The sequence below is a fragment of the Sphaerodactylus townsendi genome, linkage group LG08 (assembly GCF_021028975.2).
Source record: "Sphaerodactylus townsendi isolate TG3544 linkage group LG08, MPM_Stown_v2.3, whole genome shotgun sequence".
Taxonomy (NCBI): Eukaryota; Metazoa; Chordata; class Lepidosauria; order Squamata; family Sphaerodactylidae; genus Sphaerodactylus; species Sphaerodactylus townsendi.
Window position 1 is genome coordinate 52,962,406 of NC_059432.1, and position 22,679 is coordinate 52,985,084.

The 22,679-nt window shown below is 41.2% G+C and overlaps 1 protein-coding gene across 1 annotated transcript in view; it reads right to left on the minus strand.

Moving 5' to 3' along the window:
• Nucleotides 1–11,504: 11,504 nt before the first annotated feature.
• ATRNL1 (attractin like 1) overlaps nucleotides 11,505–22,679 on the minus strand; it is a 575,975-nt gene continuing 564,800 nt past the window's right edge. The window contains exon 28 of the mRNA XM_048507055.1: nucleotides 11,505–14,593. Coding sequence (XP_048363012.1) covers nucleotides 14,469–14,593 — 125 coding nt within the window. The 3' untranslated portion in view covers nucleotides 11,505–14,468. The remainder of the gene's footprint in view (nucleotides 14,594–22,679) is intronic.

A 22,679-nucleotide genomic window follows, 5' to 3' on the forward strand; every position in this document is an offset into this window, starting at 1 on the left:
TGCTAATAAAGCTCTTGAAGGCATTCTTGAGTCTTGTTATTGAATGGGATACTAGACCCTTACAATAAGGAAACAGATACATCTTCTGTGGTTCTCAATACTTTGGATATTGTCAATTGTGTTCCATGTGGCTACTGAGATTGACAAAATTTCTGTGGCATTGGTATTTGACTACCATCTTCATGTCAGGCTTCCAATCAAAGGAACCCCCTTCCCCAGATTTTGTCCATACATTACTAATAATTGAATGTTGTAATGGTTAAATACTGTGAAATAGGCAGCTCAACCTAGGGGGAGTGGACCTAACTGTGGAGCCAGCACAGGTGCCCACACAACCAGCACAAGGGGCAAATGTACCCATGGGGGACCTGATTCGCAGGTGGCTGGACACGCCTTAGCTCTACCACCACAAAAGTTGGAAGACCTAGCCAAAATGGATGCCAGCATGGGGGTGGGTGGGATGGTGATCCTGGGGGTGAAGCCAACATTTGTCTGCTCCCACCCAAGGTTTTTAGCCACAGCTCTGGCCCTGGATTTATGCCACCCTTTTGGGTGGTGTAAGTCCACTGACCCCAATGGAGGGCCCTCCAGATGCAAGAAGGGTTTTTACTGTTTTCACCCTCCCTGTCCCTCCAGAAAGCTCTTTGGAGGTGGTGGGGTGGTATGGCAGCAGCACCATCCCCGGATGCCTCCATGGTTTGAATTAGGCTGTAAGTTTGTATGATTCAGGCATGACAGAGACATTCTGTTTTCACGTGGCTTAAGGAAGACTTACTAAATGTATTATCAATTCAGGAATCCATTTCTACTATTTTCTGAAGACTTTTCAGGATTTTTTTGTCCATAGCAATTAGAACATTTGTATTATATTTCCAGGAAAGGAGGCATTCAGGTCAGCTGGCTGTACAGTTCTGATTCCAAACCATCTGAAAGGATGGGGACTATCTAGTCATCTGTGTCTATGGTTCTCATTTCAAAGCACTGACTTCTGTAACTCTTGTTGGGAAGCTTGCATTGACTTCTGGGATAATTTCCCAGGAAGGGACAGGAAAAATATTAGGATGATTATGTTCTCTGGAAGAAATTTTGAGATTACTGTTAAAGTAGCAAAATTTTCCTGGATAGTAAGCAAAATCAAGAATAGATAACTAATAATGAATTTAGTGTACTAGTCACTTGCGACTGGCATTGTTTGCAACTATTTAATTCTATTTCTAAAGTTTATACTGACAGATATGTTTTTAAATAGCAAAAATGGGTATTAAATTGGTCTGAATGCATAACCAGGACTATGCCTAATTGAGTGTGGATTTAATTTAGTATTGGAAAGGTTTTTATTCTAATTTTATTCTAATTTTAAATTTAAAGTGTATTTTTGTAGTTTTAACATTAATATCTACATATGTAAACCCCCTTGATATCAACCTGGTTAGGGACTGTCAACAAATACTGTTGCTGCTGCTTCAGTAATAAGCCCTCCAGAGCTTTGGGATTTTAAAAAACCTCTATCCAATGAAATACAGTTAACATTTGCAACCATCAACACTTGTGGCAAGTACTCTTGCCAGACATCACATCACCATTATTCTTTTTAGTCCTTTATCTACTGCTGCTTTTAAAGGTTTTAACTGTTTTTATCTGTATACAATGGTTATCGTGTTGTACACCGCCCAGAGCCCCTAGGGGATGGGGCGGTCTAAAAATCTGAAAAATAAATAAATAAATAAATAAATTATTGTTGTACTGCTCTATGCCAATAAAGGGTTGCAAAGATTGCATCACCAGCCAGGGAAGGTGATGAGCATACTGTCTAGCCTTAGCTTATCTCCATCACGAGTTGAATCTATTGAATGTAGCAATGCCAGTGCTCATGTTAATATTCATGAATGAATATTGATTTGGAAAACTATGAGCAGCCCCAAAAGCTGGTTTATTTGCTTTGTTTAAAACAAGAATTGGAAAATTTTGAATCCTTGACAAAATTATCTTGACTTTAGGAGGCATTTTATCATATTTTTCTTGGATCACAATTCATTGTTCTTTAGCTGTGTCCTTCCAACTCAAGAGGAACCTTCCATTCATGAACAGCTTTGATACTAGAAGAAGTCCTTCCACAAATGGAAAATTCCTTCATAAATGAAAGGTATTTTGGGGGTCCAACCACAGTGAGAGGTTCTTAATTAGTGGAGAACTGTTGCCATCTGAATTAATCTGTTATAATGTATACTGTTTTTATATTGCTATTTATTGTGTTTTTATAGTTTTATGAGTATTGTTCACTACCCTAAGCCCTTTGAAATATAAATATTTATAAATTATAAATATTTATAAATTATAAACAGGCATTAATTGTCACTGAAAATAGTAACAAAGGGTTTCACTGTATTGTAAGAACATTAAAAAAACATGCTAGATCAGGCCACTGTCCATTTATATCTGTATAGCTTGGAAAAATGCACATATATACACATACTGAATAAAAAGTATTTGCTGCTAAAACCACCTGCAACAAATGTGAGAAACATGAATATATATATATATTTAAAAATATATGAATATATATATATATTTAAAAAAGAATGTCCACACAAAATCAATCAATACAATCTCCTGAAGTCAGTGACAGACTTCTGGAATGGAAGACACATATAGTTAAAGACATCCAACCACTTTGCAGAGGGCTGATGCCTTGGCGGTGAAGCTGTTCCACTGTGGTTCCCATTTGCCACATTTTTAATACCATTATATTCTTGTTCCAGGCCCAGCCACGTCACAAAGGAGTAGAAGGCTGGAGAACTCTTTACCCAAAATAATATCAACAAAAATGTTTAGAGGAAAGCTTGGCAAAAGCTGCCTGTTACATTCAATAGGTTTTATTAAATAAAACAATGAGCACATATTCCATTATAAATGAAAAATCCAGCAACCAGCAAAAATTATAATTCTGGCCAGTAAGTTTCAGGTTTAATATTCATTGCTCTACTTGCATTGAATGGACATTAGCAATTGCCTGGTGACTGCAATCAGCCAAATTTTTATCGAGGAACACCTGAATGCCTTAGTTTGTAGATTCATAGAATTACTGAGTTGGAAGAGACCAAAAGGGCCAACAAGACCAACCCCCAACAAGACCAACCCCCTGCCATGCAGGAATACACAATCAAAGCACCCTTGACAGATGACCATCCAGCCTTAGTTTAAAAATCTCCAAAGAAGGAGACTCCACCACACTTCGAGGCAGTGTATTCCACTGTCAAATAATCAAGGCCTTGCATAATATAACATGCACAGTAGGTCTACAGGTTGATGGATGCTCTAGGTTAAACCAGAAGGAGAACAACATAAATCCCAGGCTCACCAGAGTCTAGCTTAATTGGACAGACTCAAGACTGCTGAATAAAATATATCTGGTAATATGAGAGTTGCTGGGATAGAAAATCTGCTGCTATAAAAACACCTCCTAAACACAACACAGCCATAATATGGGATGGGAAAGAGACTGATGCAACGGATATATTTTCCTGCCGGGTTATTAATCTGTAGAAATTCCATCTCCCTTATTTGTCACAATTATTAGAACAAATCAGAATTCCTCAGGAAAGCATGGGATTAGTGGAAAGTAATTCACCTTTCAAACCTGATTAGTACCCAACGGGTAGTAAAAGATTAACTAGTGTAGCAAACTTAAGCGCCAGATTTTCACCCCAAAATACATTTTTAAAAATTAGCAGCATATAGCTCATATCTTCACAAGCAAAGCCATTGTTGTAGCTATATCATATTTTCCCAACACACAAACGACAATATTTTGACAGTGGCTAAATGTGCTTTATTATTTATGGTAATGCTTGAATTCTGCTTTGAATATTATTTTTAAATTTACAAATATTATCCTGCCTTTCTCCCAATAGGGATTTGATAGTGATTGTGCCTTTGACATCACTAGTGATAAGCCGCAGGAGCCTCCCCTCTGCCACTTCTATAGCATTTTAATTTTTCTTTACCTTCATTGAAGCAGCAGGGGTCAATTGGGACAGCTGCTCTAGGTATTGTCCTAGGGGAGCCATGCTGGGAGGAACCCAACATTCAAGCTGTTGGAGCATCATTGCTGCCACTGCGGCTGGCTGACAGTTCATGCTGGGATCCCTCTGTCCAGCTCATTGCTGCAGATGCAACTGCTGCAACACTGGTAAAAGCAATGAGCTGGCTGCTTCATGGCAGGCAGTAAGTGGCTGGTGTGAATTGGGAGGATGCTGCCTTTTCCCCTGCCGTAAAGCGGACTGTAGCTGTGCCCCCCCCACCCCCACCCCATGCCAGCTTCTTGCCAGCTCACTGTTAGGCTGTGTGAGATGCTTGGAGAAAATGAACTGTTACCACATGGACATCCTTACCCATTTTGAAGGATGGACTGGAGAATGTTTGGAGCGCAGGAGAGGCTGCTGTGTCTGCTAAGGTTGCCAGCAAGGGTAGGAGTAACTGGGGGAAATGATGTCATGCCAATGGTAGGATGGCTCTTCCATGAAATATCCAGAAGTGATGTCACAACACTGGTTGACAATGATGTGACACTAAATCCTAGAATTTCACTTTGGCATTATGCCAGTGATGTGACATTAGTTTGGACTATTCATCAGAATTGATGTTATGCCATTGGCATGATGATGCTTTTAAATGTTTTTCCCCCTACCATCAAGCAACGGATAAGGAGGAGATCTAGTGTCCATATTGCCACCTAGTTCTATTCTGTTTGGGGTCAAGGAGAGACTTTCCCTTACCAACTATCCCAGTGTAAGAGAGTCATGATCAGCTGAGCAGGTGCTGCAACTTCTCCCATGCTTTACACCTTTTCCAACCTAAATGTGTAAGGCTCATTCCGCAAATGCAGAATGATGCACTTTCAAACTGCTTTCAGTGCTCTTTGAAGCTGTGCGGAATGGCAAAATCCACTTGCAAACAGTTGTGAAAGTGGTTTGAAAACGCATTATTTTGCGTGTGCGGAAGGGGCCTAAGGTACATATGGGTTGCATTTTCTCCACCCATGTCTTGCTTCCTGGTTGTCAGGCAGCAGTAGTAATAAGCTAGGCAGTGGAGCCTCCTTCTTGGGTGGTGATTCTGGGGCTCCATCACTGATTTGTTTCCCCACCCCTGGCACTAAAATCACTAAGGCCGTTTCCGCACGGAGGTGGAAGCGGCTGGGTCGGCGCCGCTGGGTCGGCGCATTTCGCGACAGAGCGCCGTCGCCCGGCCGACCCGGCCCAAGGCCCGGGGACAAGGTAAGTGCAGGGAGGGAGGGGGGAGACACCTTGAAGCCGCTGCCGTTCGAACGGCAGCAGCTTCAAGCCGGTGTTCCCGGGAAAGTGCGCTTCCCAGCACACTCCGGAAATGCCGGCTTGGCGCTGGTCGGGCGGCACGAGGGCGGCGCGGCTGCAATGCAGCTGCGCCCCCTGTGCGAATGGCGGCCTGGGGACGGCGTTTTTGCCGTTCCCAGGCCGTCATATTCCGCCCGTGCGGAAACGGCCTAAGACTTCCCTTCAAACTGTTTCCCTTCAAACTATTTCAGTAACCCTTTAAAAATAAAAAAAATAGTGGCTAACACTATCATAATTACAAGCTTCTTCCTACAGCAATTATTGTGTGCCCTCTTCTCCAACACAAAGAACACGAATACTTCCCCCTCCTTAAAATAAAAAATACTGCCTACTGAAACAATAAAGTTATTCATTCATTCATTACCTTTATTTGGCATAGGATAAAACAACAATCAGACTGACAATAACAACAATAGAAAAGGTTATTAGGTGATCAACAGGAGTGCATAGTTGTTGATAAAGCTGTTGCCAAAAACTTTGCTACATCTGCAGTTCTTTTAGTGCAGCAGTCATTCAAAAGCAGACGTGGCTTGTCTTGGTCAGAAGTGGCAAGACATGAATTAATATGAGGTTCAATGTAGAGACTCCTGAGTTCTGTGTGGCGAGGACAATACAGGAGTATATGAGCAGTTGTTTCCACTTGGTTGGGCGAACATTGACAAGTTCTTGCTTGTAATGGGACCTGAAGGAATCTGCCATGGAGAACTGCAGAGGGGAGGACATTTAGACGAGCTTGCATAAAGAAGCGTCTCAGTAATGGAGATGAAAGATTTTTGAAGTAGGCCGGAAGGGATCCATCAGGTGGCAATAAACTTATTCTCTATCCCTTATGTTGGGAAGATATATCATATTTTTGCTATTAGAATTCAGAATCAAAGGAAAAAATCCATAGTGGACACACAGAATTTGTATTAATGCTCATGCATCTTACATTGCCTGAAGAAATATTGAATCAAGTTAAATCCAGGATAAAAGAAAATATTCACTTGTGAGACACTAAAGCAGAACCAACTCAAGAAGTAAATGGAAAAGCTGTTATATCGATCACCTGGAAATATTTCACTATGAATGTTTTCATTAGTTTGCAAATGGTTTTCCCTTTATGAACTTTTTAAAGGATGACAAAACACGTTTGTGAGTCATGCATAAATTCTATGTTAGTCCATCTTTTTAAAAAAAGACACACAGAGTACCTACCTACCTACCTACCTACCTACCTACCTACCTACCTACCTACCTACCTACCTACCTACCTACCTACCTACCTACCTACCTACCTACCTACCTACCTCTAATTGCAGTTTCTTGTGATTTAGGCCTGTTGATCAGTTGTTTTAAACCACCATCCAATCCCTTGGTTCTGGTTACATCCTTGTGAAGGTTTTTCTGCACTTTGGCTTTCAAACTGCTGCAGAGATTGGGGTTTTTTGGGTGGAGGGAGGAACTTCCACACAATGTGATCATCTATCTACTTTTGGGAATGTTCTTGTCCTTGCAACATTCCTTCTCCAAACTGATCTGGTACAATCTTTCCTGAAAGAACCCAATCTAAGTGCATTAACAAGCCATCTGGGCAAGAAGGTACACATTTTTGAAGAACCCACCCATTATTGTCCTTCTGATAGCCCCTCATGGCTGCTATTTTCCCCTCTGTACCACTGGAGGGCTTATCAAAGGCTGAAAAAAAGATAATTACTATTGTGCTTTTAAAAAGCCCTCATCCCTCCAAGTGGTGTAGTGAGGGGATAATGCCACTAATGGAAGAGAGTGCACATAAAATTCCCATGTGGAGGGTTCCTTGACAGTGGAAATGTGTCTATATTTGTGGCAGCAATGGCAGAGAAAAGAGAGAATCCTTGCTGTGTTGTTGCAGCCTGAATCTCACTGCCCCACAGACTGAAATTATACTTCATGTTTTTAAAAATGGATGTTTGGGTTCCCTGAAGAATGGCAAAGTTTAAAAACCCTAACTTTTTCATGCCTGTGAGAATATGCTACAATTCTTGTGACTTGTCTGCTTTTCCTAATCAAACAAGATGAGGGAAGTACAAACGGCAGCAAGAAAACAGTGATTCAGCAAACAATGTAACTCACAGGTGTCTTCACAGCAAAAGGTAGCAGATGATGCTATAAACAATAAATAATATTTATAAACTATTAAGTGTTTAATACATGATCAGTGGATTTGTTGGATTTTTTTTGTTTTTAGTAACTTGCATCTGAGTAGAAATGTACAGAAGAACAGAATCGCACTTACCTGTAAATGTTGTTCCTCAAGTCGTCTTTTGTGCAGGCACACATGGACTGTGCACATGCAGCCCTGTTGTGGAAACATCTCCCTCCCCCACCCCCAGACAGTGATGCTGAGGGAACCATCCTGCCCAAATGATCACATGACAAAGGGGAGGAGGAGCACTCTTCCCTCAGCTCTCCTTCCACTGCTGTGAATGTCCGGTGTTATTTAAAACAGGTATGTCCAGCAGGGATGGAGAGAGGGATGTGTGCCTGTACAGAAGACTACTCAGTGAACCAGAGTTACAGGTAAGTTCAATGCTATCTGGATGGTCTTGCTTTGCAGTCCCACATGGGATAGCAGCAAGCCTTAGATACAGAGATGGTGGGGTGCCTCATTTCACTTGAATAATGCTTGCAAAATTGCTCTCCCTACACTGCTTCCCTACAAGAATCCACAAGCATGCTGGATGGTGAATGGATTGGACCACGTGGCTGCCCTACAAATATCAGATAGATCAACATTGGCAGAGAATGCAGCTGATGATGCCTGCCACCTGGTCGAGTGAGCCCTGATCAAGAATGGATCTTGTAACTGTCACAGAATTGTAAGGTAACTAGATGGCTCTAGAAACCCATCTGTACAGGGATTAAGTGGAAACAACCTTTCCCTTGTTCCAATCTCGAAAACACACAAAGATGTCATGACCCTTTAACATTTTAGCCAGTGTTCTGAAATATGTCTTTCTACTGAGAGTTTAATGCTGAAGCAGCCTTGAGAATTGTTTTGCTTTCCATCTCTCCCTGTACCAGTCTGCCCTTATCTAATTTTGCAGCTGGGTGGGGCGGGGCGGGGCAGGGCTGAGTGTCTTCATCCCAGTTCTCACTGTCTGAGGAATGTGTATGAGTGTAAGTGTGTGACAGTACTTTCCCGCCACAGGGAAGGTAAGCAGGGGGCAGGGTGGTGGTGGTGGTGTAGGGGGTTGTAGGCCTGGTGTATCTATGTTGGGGATATATTGTTTTGCTTGTTCTAATGTACTCAGTTCTGACAATTTAAGTTAACAGCATTTCTATGCTTGCAATCAATAAATAAGAATTCTGCTTTAAAAGTACTGATTCATTTACTGGAAGAAGAGTTTGGATTGATAACCCATCTTTCCCTCATGTAAGGAGGCTAGGGTGACTTAGGAGCTCATTTCTCTTCCTCTTCCCACAACATGCACCTTGTTGAGGTAGGTGGGGCTGAAAGAGAACTGTGTGACTAGCGCAGGGTCACCCAGTAGACCTAATGAGTAGGAGTGGGGAAACAAATGCAGTTCAACTAATGAGTCCACTCCTCAACTGGAGAAGTGGGGAATCAAACCCAGTTCTCCAGATTAGAGTCTACCACTATACCACATTGGCTCAATCAAAGGGATTGTTGTCAACTCTAAAAGAGCCTGTATATTGAAGATAGAACAATAAAGCTCTTTTAACATCTAATGAATGTAATGCCTCTTTTGCATTTGAGGTGGGATGAAGAAAAAACCACAGGCAATACAATGGATCAGGTGGGACAGGTGGAACTAACACACAATTTTTGGAAAGAATTTTAAACTGTGAAATATGGCAACTTTATCACTGTGGAACTTAGTGAAGGGAGTATCCACCCTTAATGCTCTCATGTCTCTCACCTTCTGGGGAGAAATTATAGCCATAAGAAGGTAGTGTTATATGGCAGTTAGCTTAAATCACACTTAGACATAGGATCAAAAGGTTTTCCCAACTTAGATAATACTAAGGATAAACTCCACTGTGACACCGGAGGGTGGATGGGGGAAACATGTTAAGATTTTTTCAAAACCATCTTTGTGAAAGGATGGGAAAAGAGAGATTTAGAGTTAACAACAAATTGAAACAAAGAAAGAGAAACTAAATGAAGTTTAACAGATACATTGGCTAAGCCATGTCTTTCAGACAACAACAATCCCAAGATGCTGACATTGATATCTGCCAAGCTGGGCAATGTCCACATCATGATGCTGACTGACATTCTGTCATCGAGGGCAAGTGTAATACTGGCCAGTGCAGTTTAACAGCTGATGAAGCTCCATCCCCTCATCTTGGTGAAAGAGACTGCTGGTTGGCCTTTGAAGATTTTGCTGAATCTTTCTGGGGAGAAGCATCATGGCAAACCTTTTTCTCCCTCTCCACTGGCTTAGATCGAAGGTTTTTCTTTCCCTTTGAAGTGGCTGGTGGTGGTTCTGATGCTGCACTGTAAAGTGCAGTGGGCCAGATTTGGGGGGATAATTGCAGGGACATGGTGGAGGAAGAATAAGGCTTCTCGGGCACCTCAAGTGACAGTTGAGGGCCAAGGGATTTCTCACAATGTGGCCTTCAGTTGGCTCTCTCTTTCTTGTCTGGTCATGGAAATAAGTAAAGAACAGGCCTTGCAGGATGAGGTGATATGGCCCTCTCCCAGACAAAGGAGACAAAGGATATGGCAGATTGTCAAGATACTGTTGAGACCCTCGAGCATATTATGTTTTCTTGCCCGAGATATACGTTACCAAGACTCTGCCTACTTGTCCCGGCTCTAGGAAATAAAACAAGTTGTTCAGAGCATGCAAAGACTATTCACCTGTTGAATAATAGCAATGGCAGAACCACTGGAAAAACTGCTGAATTTTTATTAGAAGTGCTCAAGTCAAAGACATAATGGAAGCTTGACCACCTCTTCTGTACCAACCTTACATGCTTTGTCCAGTTTTGTCCTGTTTTAACACCAACTCTGTCCTGTATTTTGTTTTATTGATATGCCTAATAAAGGTCAGTTGACGTTGACATGGCTATCATTTTTAGCCATCTTGCCTCCACATTTCTTACATTTTTTAAACAGAGATGTTGATTTCTCTGTGTTTTCCTTTTATTTTTTCTTCAGCAATAAACCAGAACTCACACAGAAAGATCCTCTCTGAGTGGTGACAAAGGGAGAACTAAGGGAAGAGTGCTCCCCCTCATCATGTGATCATTTGGGTGGGAAGGCTCCCTCAGTGTCACTTATGGGGTGAGGAGGAGCACTCTTAGTTGTCGAGCTTCATATAATCGTCAGAGCTTCCTGTGGCAGGCCTCAGTGGCATAACGCCAAGGGGTGGGGGTGGGGGTGCGAGACGCACCAGGCACGTGCCGGTGTGGGAGCGTTGCAAGGGTGTTCCGGGGAAGGCACAGCAGGTCTGCATATGCATAGTCCCATGTGCAGTAGCACAGCAAAACCACAAAAATGAACAATCCTGTACAATTACACCCTTCCATGCCCACCGCTGACTAGCAGACTTCGGATTACCCTGTTGGGCATGTTGCAAATGCCTTTATGTTGCTGCAAGAGCTCCTGGTTATCACATTTTATTTTTGCCCCTTTCAGCCATGGATGTTTATAGTTCTCCCATCCTGCTTGTATCCTCACAAAAACTCTGGAGTAGCAGGAAAGACTCAGAGAGTATCTGGCCCATGAGTACACAGTGAGCTCTATGGTAGAGTAGGGATTTGAACCCTTGTTTTCCACATCCTAGAACAACACTGTAACCACTATAAGACATTGACAGTAAGGGCTTTTTATCACAAATCAAAGCTCCAGTTTTACATGTGGCATGTGAAACTCATGGTGATGATGAGAAAGTCCAAGAATATCTCAAGACAAAACACTTACTATAACATTCACTAATTTCTTTCATGCAGCTACTGCATTTGAACTAAGGACAAACATTATAAAAATTACTTTCTCCCCCAACTCAAATGGTACTGTCAATGATACTGCATTTAAGGTTAAATATATTTGAGCATTTCAGGGTAATTGTTTCAAATCGTACATAGAGGCAAAATATTTGACTCAAGGGAAATTTAAAAAAACTGGGGAAATGTAGGAAATTTACAGCCAAGTCTTTTATTTCTCTTTTGACTTTCTTCAAATAATCATCTTACTCATACATGCCAGTTCTAATGACATTTTTCTTCCACCAAATCAACACTACAATGACAGAAGGGTTTGTTTTTTTCTAAAAAAAAAACCCCCAAAACTGTTATTTGAGTTACAAGTGTTCAATGACTGATAATTTCCAACAGATTTTTTTGCCCTAATTCTGCAAGAACTTAAATGTAAACTGGATCATTTTTAGATTTATGTGCACATAAGTTCTTGGAGAAGCAGTTCCTTTGTTTCAGAGTAACAATAAAGTGAGGTCCGAACAGTCAATCAAAAATCATCAAACTGTGACAACATAACTTTAGAATAAGAATTAGTCTCTTTTTGATATGTGAAAATATTCCAACAATCATGCCAGCATAATTTATCAATATGTAACTAATCAAAACAGTATAGCAGTCATGATAAAATGTAACCTAATCATTCTGGATGAGAGGGAACGACATACTGTACAACAGTTCCGTTTACAGAATTTTAAATGTCTGCTTTTATACATTCAGTCCTCATCCAACTTAACTTATCTGATGTTTGAATGGCATTACAAAAGAAACACTACTAACTCACAAACAGGGCATTATTACTGCTACTGCACCACCTTGGCATGCAAGTAACTATGTGAAGTGTAAACAGTGACATCTCATCCCCTTTCTGAAAGAAAATGAAAATAAAAAGGAAGCTATAGTAGTAAACATCAAATATATTTCTTTCACTTTCATATTTACCAAACTCTATCACAGGTAAGAGTTTACACTGCTGTGAACTATTTCAAGAGTTGTCAGCTCTGGAGATTAAGAGCTGCTATGCAATGGTTTATCTGGGGAGGGGCAGAGAGGAGTTATTTGAACCAAGCACCATCTGCCTGGCTCACATGGGGGGGGGGACATTTTGGTCCTCTCCACTCTGCACTCACCCCCTGGTTAAACTCCCCCCCCGCCAAACTCCCTTGCCACAGCAAAAAAAAAGCCTTCCTGGGGCATGCTCCTGGCCACCTCACCTTCTGGTAAGCTAGGGAGGAAGCTGGGAGGGAGGAATGCTGCATTGCTGGCTTGCTCGCTTGCCCTACGTGTCTAGGAGTAAGTCAGAGGCACTCTGAGCGCTGCAGGCAAGGCCCAGCGTGATGTCCTGCTGGGCCTCACCTGCCGCATTCAGAGTGCCTCTGCCTTGCTGCAAGGCACTCGGGGCAGGTGGGTGAGTGAGCAAGTGGCGTCGCCTCCCTCACAATTTTCTCCCCATTTTAAACTTCTAGTAAACTAGGGAGGAAGCTGGGAGGGGGAAGCAGCACTGCTTGCTTGCTCACCCACCCTGTGCAGCAGCGGGAGAGGGGTGGAGGGCAGGGTGTGGAATTTGGCTGGGGGCTGGGCATAGTGCCCCGGGCTTGGTCTGGGTGGCCTTTTTTGAAAGTACACCACTGCTGCTATGACCTTCCAAGGAAGCTCTAGCAAAAGGACTTGTTTTGTGTAATTTGCCACAAACAGTTAAGGTGCAGCCTGACTACATAGAAAATTGCACACTTAAGTCCCAATGAAACGAATGAGTTTAAAGAGGACGGGTAAGCACTGCAGTTGCACTGATTTCACTTACATGTATTTAAAGTTCTCTAGACTGAGACTGTGAGAGTAGCCCATTCACCTGCTGCAAAAGACTCTGTAAATCCTACAAGCTATGTAGGCAACAGGCTGTTTTTTTGTTTCTTATTTCCTTGCAAATACCTACAGGAGGGTTTCCCTTTAACTTTTGGGTTCAATGACTTGTTGATTCTCATACAGAAAAGCTATTCTAAGTATCTTGAATACTAAAAGATCTTTGGTGGGTTTTAGAGTGATTTATATTTTGAAGTGCTGTGAATTTTTTTGCAGGGAGGAAATGAAGGACAGTTTAGTCTGCTGTTTGGACTCTGGAAAGGCGGTTGGTGCGGCCAGGGCAACATTATTGTCGAAGAACCGATCAGGGCAATCAGTTTAACCCTGAGAAGCCACCCAAATCAAATTTAAGGGTGCCCTAAAACCAATGACATCAAGAAGTTTATGTAAGCTCAAACCTGCATTGTCCTTTGGCCTTCCTTCAGTATCACATTAGTAAAACAGAATCAAACATACTATTGCACAGGAATAAAGAGTTAAGCTCTTCGGAGTCTTGCAGTTTTGGAAATGACTGTTACAAAGATCTTGGCTGCTGGACAGGCTTTCTCATACTCAATCAGCTGTGATAATGAGTTAGTTGGCTGGCATGGAAGACAGGCATTTACTCTTTGCTTTATTTCTCATTCAGAATTCTTATGAAGCAGAGTCCACCTTTCATCCTGCTTCAGCTGGGATCGTTACAGGATCTTTTGGAGGGCAGAAATCCTTGATATGCAGAAAGCCAGTTTTCAATATGCTATCCTTAAAATATATGGATATTTTAAAATATCTGCCGACCACCTACTTCAAATTCTGTTTTCATAAGTGGGAAATGATAATATATCTAGTAATGCCAGTTCCTGCTTTAAGTGTTTGCATCTTTAAGTGTTAATCAAACTGAGCAACCCATTACTTCTATGTACGTAATGAATCTTTCAGAACTGTTCCATTTTCAGTGATATATTTCCTTCCACATTATAAAACAATGCACAGTCTTTTTCATTATTTCCTGATATGGATAAGAAAGAAGAAATGTTTTGTTTTGCATATCATTACTGATATATTTCCTCAGACTCATCCAAAATATTTATATTTGCTCTCCAGGATGCCCTGCTTAGATGGCACAGCTGGATGAAGGTTGTGGTTCAGCCGGGCCGCGTGCTTCTGACCATGATCTGTACCATCATCCAGAGGTTGCCTCCACAAAAACTGAGGCTGTAGTTTAGCTTACTATGGAAGCTCGTTAAAAAAGAAAAAAATTACAGTATATACAAATGCATTCTCTTGATTTCAGACGCAAGTTCCTTGACGTGTTGAAAGGTGATGTTTTCTATTTCTGACTCCCAAACTCTTATCTTTACACTCTGAGGGCTTCTGTTGTGAAATGTCTATCAGTGCACTTGCAATTGCGAGCCCTGAAAGGAAAAAAAGAAGAGGAAAAATGATTTCATGTCCTGCTGTGAGAAGACTTGCATAGACTCTCTCTCTCTCTTTATTTCATGCCCAGCATATTTTAAACTTTTCAGTACAAATCTGTTTCCAAATGAGAAGAAAAGCTCTTAGATTCAATGGCCCTAAAAACTTACTTGTGAGAACTGCCTTCTTAAATTTGAAAACAAAAGAGATAGTAAGGGAGGTGCAGAATTTAGATATTTTCTGTCATATTTTGCAGATGATCTAAAAAGAACCATTTTGGCTTTTTTGGTCCACAATTTCTCACGTCTGTGTTTGATGCAGCTCGTGCCCACCATTTTCTCCCACTTGTGATTGGTGCTGCCTGCCATTTGGTGAAGGTTTCCCTCAGAGATTTTCTCTTCTTGCAGTTCATCCGCCCATGATTTCACTGTATAAAGTACATAAATAAAATTAGTTTGGACTGGCAATTCAGTGCACATGTTGATTTTTTGTTTTGTTTTGAGGGAGGTGTTGTTGAAGCGACGATGACACAATACAAGAATCTTCAAAATGTACATATTTTGAGTCATCATATCTTTGGAGACACCTTCCTCAAAACAAAACAAAAATGAAAAACAAAGGGAACCTCCAAGGGAAACCTTCACCAATTGGCGAGCGGCAGGGAAAATCACAAGTGGGAGAAAATGACAGACGCAAGCTGCGGTGAAAAGAAAAGAGCTATTAGAAGTTGGATGAAAAAAAGAAGACATTTTCAGCTCTCTGCACAGCAAGCAGGAAATATCTTGACCCAGACTTGGAAAAAGATTGCCAGTTCAGCATTTTCTTAAAAAACTGGGGTTGAACAGAAATAAATGTCCTGAAGACATTTTAGGGAAAAAGCTGTATGGAGTTCTTCCCCAAAACGCTTCTTTTAACATCCTCAAGATGTTTGACTTATGCTGTGCAGAAAGGACCTAAGTTTGTCTTCAGTAATACATCTCCACATAGAGGTCAACCAAGAATAAAACCACACATTATTAGTCAGTCCTGGCAGTGAGCATCCTGCCTATAACCTGGCAATCATGCAGTTTCTCAACATGTATATAACCACAACAATAACTATTTTAATTGTTGATACATTTCTTCATATAATCATAGCAAAGCACAGCATAGCACTAAGCCTTTATTGGCATATAAGACAATACAGGTAAAGCATAGCAAAGCAGAGATAGCTGGCAGAAGCTACCCTGTGCAAATAATGTTTTATTGCCAAGAAAATCCCTCATGTGTTAAAAAACAAAGTTTTTTCAAGGAAATACTGGCACCCTGAAGTCTTCTTGTCTTTTGCATTAATATCAGGAAATGGTTTGCTATGTGTTTCTCATTCTGCAATCAGTGGCTTTAATGACAAGTGATTTTGTAAAAAAATAAACTGTCCTTTCATTGTGGCCATTCTGTCACACATAAAACAAACTTAAACTTGGTCCACACTAACCAAGGGACATTATAAGATGATAAGACATTAACGCCAGGAAAAGTTAAAGGCAGCAAGAAAAGAGAAAGACGCAACCTGAGACAAATTGACTCTATAAAGGAAGCCTTGTCCCTGAGCAAGGTTGTTAATAATAGGTCATTTCAGAGGGCATTAATTCAAAGGGTCGCCACAAGTTGGAAGCGACTTGACAGCACTTAACACACACAACCAAGGGACAATGAACGTGGCCAGGAAGAGACTGCAGGTTTTTATCTGAAGAAGAGTCTTTAAAGAGAACCCCCTTCCCTGCCCCCCCCCACCTGTTTTATGTCCAGAGGGGTTAAACTGACACACTGAAATAATTTTCTGGTAGTGAAGCCTTTTCCCAGTCTGATCTGTGAACATACATATACATACCAACTGATATGGACTCAGACCTGGCATGCGTATCCTAGACTCATTTGGGTGATACATGTGGTAAGGAATATCTGAACTATTTCCCACTACTACTGCCACAACCTGCATCATAAACTGGTTTTATTTAATTGGTCCCAGAGACTGAGTTACCACAGGAATATTTTGGGGTTGCAACAAAATTGCACATCACATATATCATGAGCCAGCACAACATATCTCTATAACACTCTGGCTCTGGTCTTCACATTACTGTTCCTGCTTTCTAGTGACTAGTGGCCCTAGTTGAGCAGAAAGATGGGACATAGAAATTGCAAATAAAAATAAATATTTATCTGTATTTTGAAACACAGATTTCACTTGCTTCCCCACAGCTACAACTATAGACACTGGCTATAATAATAGATCAAGCATGTTCTGATTACTGTCCAAGGTCACAAACAGAGGCATATAGGGGGGGGGGGGAAAGGTGCCCGGGAACAACTGCTTCTCTGGGTGCCCGGCCCCACATCCCTAACCCCATGCTTGGGGGTGGGGTTCAGCGGTGGGGCTTGGGGTGGGGCGGCTCAGACAAGCACCGCAGCCTGCTGCTGCTGCGCTCGTCCAAGTCACCCCCCACCTCCCTGCATGCCGCCTCCTGAAGAAGCTGGGCTGCAGGGAGGCGGGGGTGGGCAGGCACTGTGGCAGGTGGCCCGGGAGGTAGCCTGCTGCCGCCATGCCTGTCCGAGCTGCCTCCACCTCCAAGTCCCACCCCATAGGGAGGGAAGGAGGCGGCTCAGACAGGCGCCATGTATCACCCACAGGGACAGGGGAATCAAATGGCCCCTGGGTTGATGCGGGGGACAAGGGGGGCAATTTTGTGGGCCCCCCGCTGGTGCACCGAGGTCATTTGACCCCCCCATCCCCGTGGACAGAACCGCTGGTTACAAATGTTGCCTTTTTGCTAAACCAGGCCCCATCCTCACTTCCATTGTCACTGTGTGGATGAACTTAAGTGTCCTTGTAGATTCCTGCAGACAATGAATGCATTATCAGTATAATTACAGGATAGGGTCTGCTTTTTAAACACAAGGCCGCATTTTAGCCACAACAGCAAAAATTACTGCTTCAACTGTTGCAGGTGTGAACTCTATAGGATTTGGCTGCATAATGTGCATTGAATGTGCTTGTCTATGATCCTATGGTAGACAGTAGCTATTGGATATCTCCCAAACCATCCAGTTTGGAGCTGAATCATAACTACTTTTCCAAAGGTTTCTTCTTGCTCTTCAAGTATGCTTGCCAGTGTGCTGTTTTACAGTGCAACACTAGTGTGCATAAAGAACTACTTCTTTTCAATCTAATACTGCATACTGGAGCATGCTGGCATGCTGTTAGAGTTCCATTAAAATCAGGTCACTTCAGAAGATCATTTTTCAAAATGTCACACAAATCATCCGATGAAATTCACTTATTGTGTTCTCTGGGCCCAGCAAAGCTTCTTGTTATCAAAGCAATACAATTAACTGGAGGAACAATTCATTATTTCAGACTGGCAGTCTAGAAGAATTTCATTTACCAAGTCAAAATGATGCACAGATGCTGCTGGCAAGTAGAATTTACATAAAAATGCAACCAAAGAGTTGATAAAAAATACTATGGCTTAAATATGTAGTGTACATTTTACCTGTCTTTAATCAGGTTTTGTTTTCAAATCTTAAAGAGTTAATATTATCAGTGAAAAATGTAGATCCTGAGATATTCTCAATTTGTCAGCCCTAGTTTCCAGGTGTGTTTAATTTACCTTCCATTCATGAATTCCCCCTTCCACCTTACTACAGGAGGAGTGAAATTTGTCTGGCTAAGCACCATAACATTGATGCAGAATTAATGACTCATTTGCATAGGTTACTTTGTGATCCCAAGACCTAGACACGTCAGGTCCATCTTAAAATGGGATTTTTTTTGGAAAAGTTTAATCAGAGTTGGTTATTTTCTATTTTAATGAAAAATATAGACTGTGCGTAAAAGGAGTGGTCATTCTGACGTGTTCATGGATATGACATTAGTTTTTTAAAAAGATAACTGTATAAACACTGGGAACCAAGGAAAAACAATATAATCTTGGTTGCAAATAGAATAACTATAGTCTTCCCCAGTGGCAATTAAATGGTAATAGTTGATCCTCAAACAGCAAATGTCTAACCATAAAATTACTGGTGTGTGGTTTTTTTATTTTTAACAATTATGCAGAACAATTAATAAGTACAGAAATAAAATGTACCACATCAAACCAAATTGCCTTGCAAAATGTGTTCACCATTTAAGTATAAGTGGAACATTTGAATTTTACATCTAAACAATGGGTGCTGAAAATGGATTCATTCTGAGATATTCTCTCCCCCACCCCTCAACGTTTGCAAGAGCAGGCAACGTGATATATTTTAATTTTCCAACAAAACAGCTCCATTAGGCATGAAAGGTTAATTGCAGGCTTAAGTGCAATTCAGGGAACAGTGCGTAAGCCTGTGGTGAACAGAGGAAGCTTGCTACAGAGGCAGCCTGAGATAAACTGTTTGCCCCACTGAAATGTTTTACTACCTCATTTACTAACTGTCTTCTTTTACTGCTTATATTTGTAGTTCTTTAAAACCTTTAATAGCTCCAGTTTTATTTCACTGTAATCCAATTTAAATAGGAATATCTAGGCTGGGATGTTTAAAATTTTTTCCCCTCTTGTTGTATATAGCTGCACACCAAGTGACGCAAGGCCAGATTACCTTTGAGAAAAAGGAACTAACATTTTAAACTTCAGTCTTATTTGCTGGGTGGGAAATGTAAATTTCTCCCTCTCTTCTATTGTTCATTTTAATTAAAAATGTATCAACTTCATACTTTCTTCTTTGTTAAAATGCAGGGTATTAAAGATGACCTGCTTGGTTTGCTAAAACAGATAACTGGAAAACATTTTTCTCCTTTAATATATACTGTGTTGCAAGATACCCTTCTGGATGAGTACCTTTATTAATTAAATTCCAGCACTTTTCATATTGTTATGCTGAACTATCTGCATTCATAAAACAGATCATACCACAATAGTTCCAGTAAGGAAACAGCAAGTGGGTTCTTAACAGAATTAAAGATCTTAATGTCAATAAATAAGATTGGGACCACCCATTCACTTCCCCCATCCCTCTCTTGTTTTCCTGTGTTTCAGGGGTGGAGTGCCAGGTTGTCTTTGTAATTTGTGCCTTGTTATGCTGTCTTCCTTTTTATGCCACAATTGCTTTGGATTGTATCAGCTCGGGACTGATCCATTTTCAAGGAAAAGTAACCTGTGTGCCTGTTTCTCCCATTTTTAGGGCACTAAAACCCCAAATAAAGCTCAGGGGCAATAAAGGTGTCCTCACCTTCAAATGGCAAGGGAGATGAAATAGCAGCCAGTGCTCATGTGGAATCCTCCATCTCATGGTATCCCCACCAGCAGGCAAGTTGAGGGGGTGTCGTGCATATTGGCCAGCAGGCAGGTTGGCCAATGCCAGTATTTCTTGCTCCATGCTGTGCCAAGGCTATGACAGTTGTGGCCATTTTAATTCTAGCAGGTTGTCTGTAGTTACTGCACGTTCTGTGAGTAGTGGGGGTTGTCTGCCTCACGGTCTCTTTGCCCCATTAGTATTGGGTCAGCAACAAGTAATAGAGTAACAGTTGGCACATAGGCAAATGGAGTAGAGAAAAGATGGTCTTGGGAATGAAATTGTGAAATTTCACCCTTCAATACTGCTGTAATTTCTATTATCACTTACTGGTATCACTTATAAGTGATAACAGCAATCAAATGGATAAAAATAAAATGTTATAGTTAGATCATTTTAGGTTCAAAAATTGTAAACAGAATATTTGAATGTTGATAGATTTACTTCTCCACATACTACTTCTTATTTAATTCTTATGTAATAATGTTCTTTTTATATTTTTATATTCTTCATAAAATAAAATTAAAATACTGTTGTAATGTCTTTTCTCCTTTTCCTGCTACTACATTTGTCTGAGGAATACTGCGATTCACTATTTTACTATCAGAAATCCCTGAGCCGGTGAATGTCCATGTAGCTGGTTCCAAACAGTTTTAAAACCTACTTAGAAAATGATAGGAATTAGAAGGTCTAATTTGTGGTTAATGTAGATCACCATAGAGCTCAACAAGTACATCTTTACTCGTTATCTCATCTGTACTATTTATAATTACACATGGGCATTTATTACTGGGTCCAGTCATTTATTATGACCATTTAGGTGCACTAAAGCACTCTGAGGGTACATATGAAAATATCCTGGTTCATCAACTCTGAACCATTTATAACAGTGTGAGATCTGTCTGAACTGTTATGCTGAAGTTTATATTCCTGCTAACCTTTACTGTTAGCTTAAACTCATTATTCACACAACTGAAGAGAGACTGATAAGTTAAGAACAGTTCCTCTCAGCATATCCTTTTTCATCTCTTGTCTCAGTATTTACTGAGTACTTCTTAGTACTATGTGGGCTATCACCATAATTATGGCAGCTCCTCCTTCCCATTCACTACATAGCTGATAGCTGTCACTTAGTCTCCCAAATGGTGGAACTTCCTCCACATCCACAGAATTTCGTACACGGATGCACCATAGAACACTGCTGATTTTCATATGGACCTCTGAGTGTATGTGTGTGTGTAAGTGCCACCAAGCTGCTTCTGACCTACGGCAACTCTGAATCTATTATCTCCAAAATGTCTGATCTATCACTAACAGCCTTGCTCAGGTCTTGCAAACTGAGGGCCACATCAATCCATTTTTCTAGCATTATTGTCTTTTCCTGTAGCTCAGCTTCTCATAATGTGGCCAAGGTATGATAGCCTCAGTTTAGCGAATTTAGCTTCTAGAAACTGAGTACAGGCTTGAATTGATCTAGGACCAATTGGTTTTCTTTTTGACAGTCCACAGTATCCATAAAACTCTCCTCCAACACAACATTTCAAAGGAATCAACTTTCTCTCAGCTTTCTTCATTGTCCAGTGATCACACCCATAAACAGTAGCAGGGAATATTACGGAATGAATTAACTTGATCTTGGGAAAAAGCCTGTTGAAATGATTGGAGGTACTGTACTCCCTCATTTTTTATATTCTTTCAAATCTATTACTCTCCATGACCATCTTACTTTCTTCTTTCTTAATCCCATTTCTTCCCAGTTTCTTCTTCCTCAGTCTCTACTTGTTCCCTTCATCTAGTAGCAATCTCTCTCATCACCTCTCCTTTATCAGAACCCAACTTTCTCTGCCGTACTGAAGCTTCTTTTCCTGGGTTCCCCCTTTTCCTTCTAATGCCCTTTATCAGCTGTGGAGAAGGAAATGCATATAATGCCATGAACCACAACTCAGTTAAACTAAGAATATGTGGACCAAACACAGGTCATTCCCACTGATCTCTAAAAGATGAAATCTGATTTATATTGCTTAGGTCTGGATACATCTGGGGTTTGCATTTATAGGCATCTGTTTAAGACCTAGTGCCTGAGGAGGGCCTACCACTGACTCATGCCAAGCTACCTCTATCTCTCTTCCTTTGGCCAACTGTGAGGATTAAGCCCATCTTAGGCACCACTCCCTTCTTAGTACTATGTGGGCTATCACCATAATTATGGCAGCTCTTCCTTCCCATTCACTACATAGCTGATAGCTGATAGCTGTCACTTAGTCTCCCAAATGGTGGAACTTCCTCCACATCCACTATATGGGGTAAAGCTGGCTTTGAATTCAACAGCACTTTAGAGGCCAACAAGATTTTTGTGATATAAGCTTTTGAGAGTTAAAACTCCCTTTGTCAGATACTGATGAAGAGAGCTTTAAGACTCTCAAAAGCCTAGATTCTGAAAACCTTGTTGGTCTCTAAAGTATTACTGGACTTAAGAACATAAGAACATAAGAACAAGCCAGCTGGATCAGACCAAAGTCCATCTAGTCCAGCTCTCTGCTACTCGCAGTGGCCCACCAGGTGCCTTTGGGAGCTCACATGCAGGATGTGAACGCAATGGCCTTCTGCGGCTGTTGCTCCCGATCACCTGGTCTGTTAAGGCATTTGCAATCTCAGATCAAGGCGGATCAAGATTGGTAGCCATAAATCGACTTCTCCTCCATAAATCTGTCCAAGCCCCTTTTAAAGCTATCCAGGTTAGTGGCCATCACCACCTCCTGTGGCAGC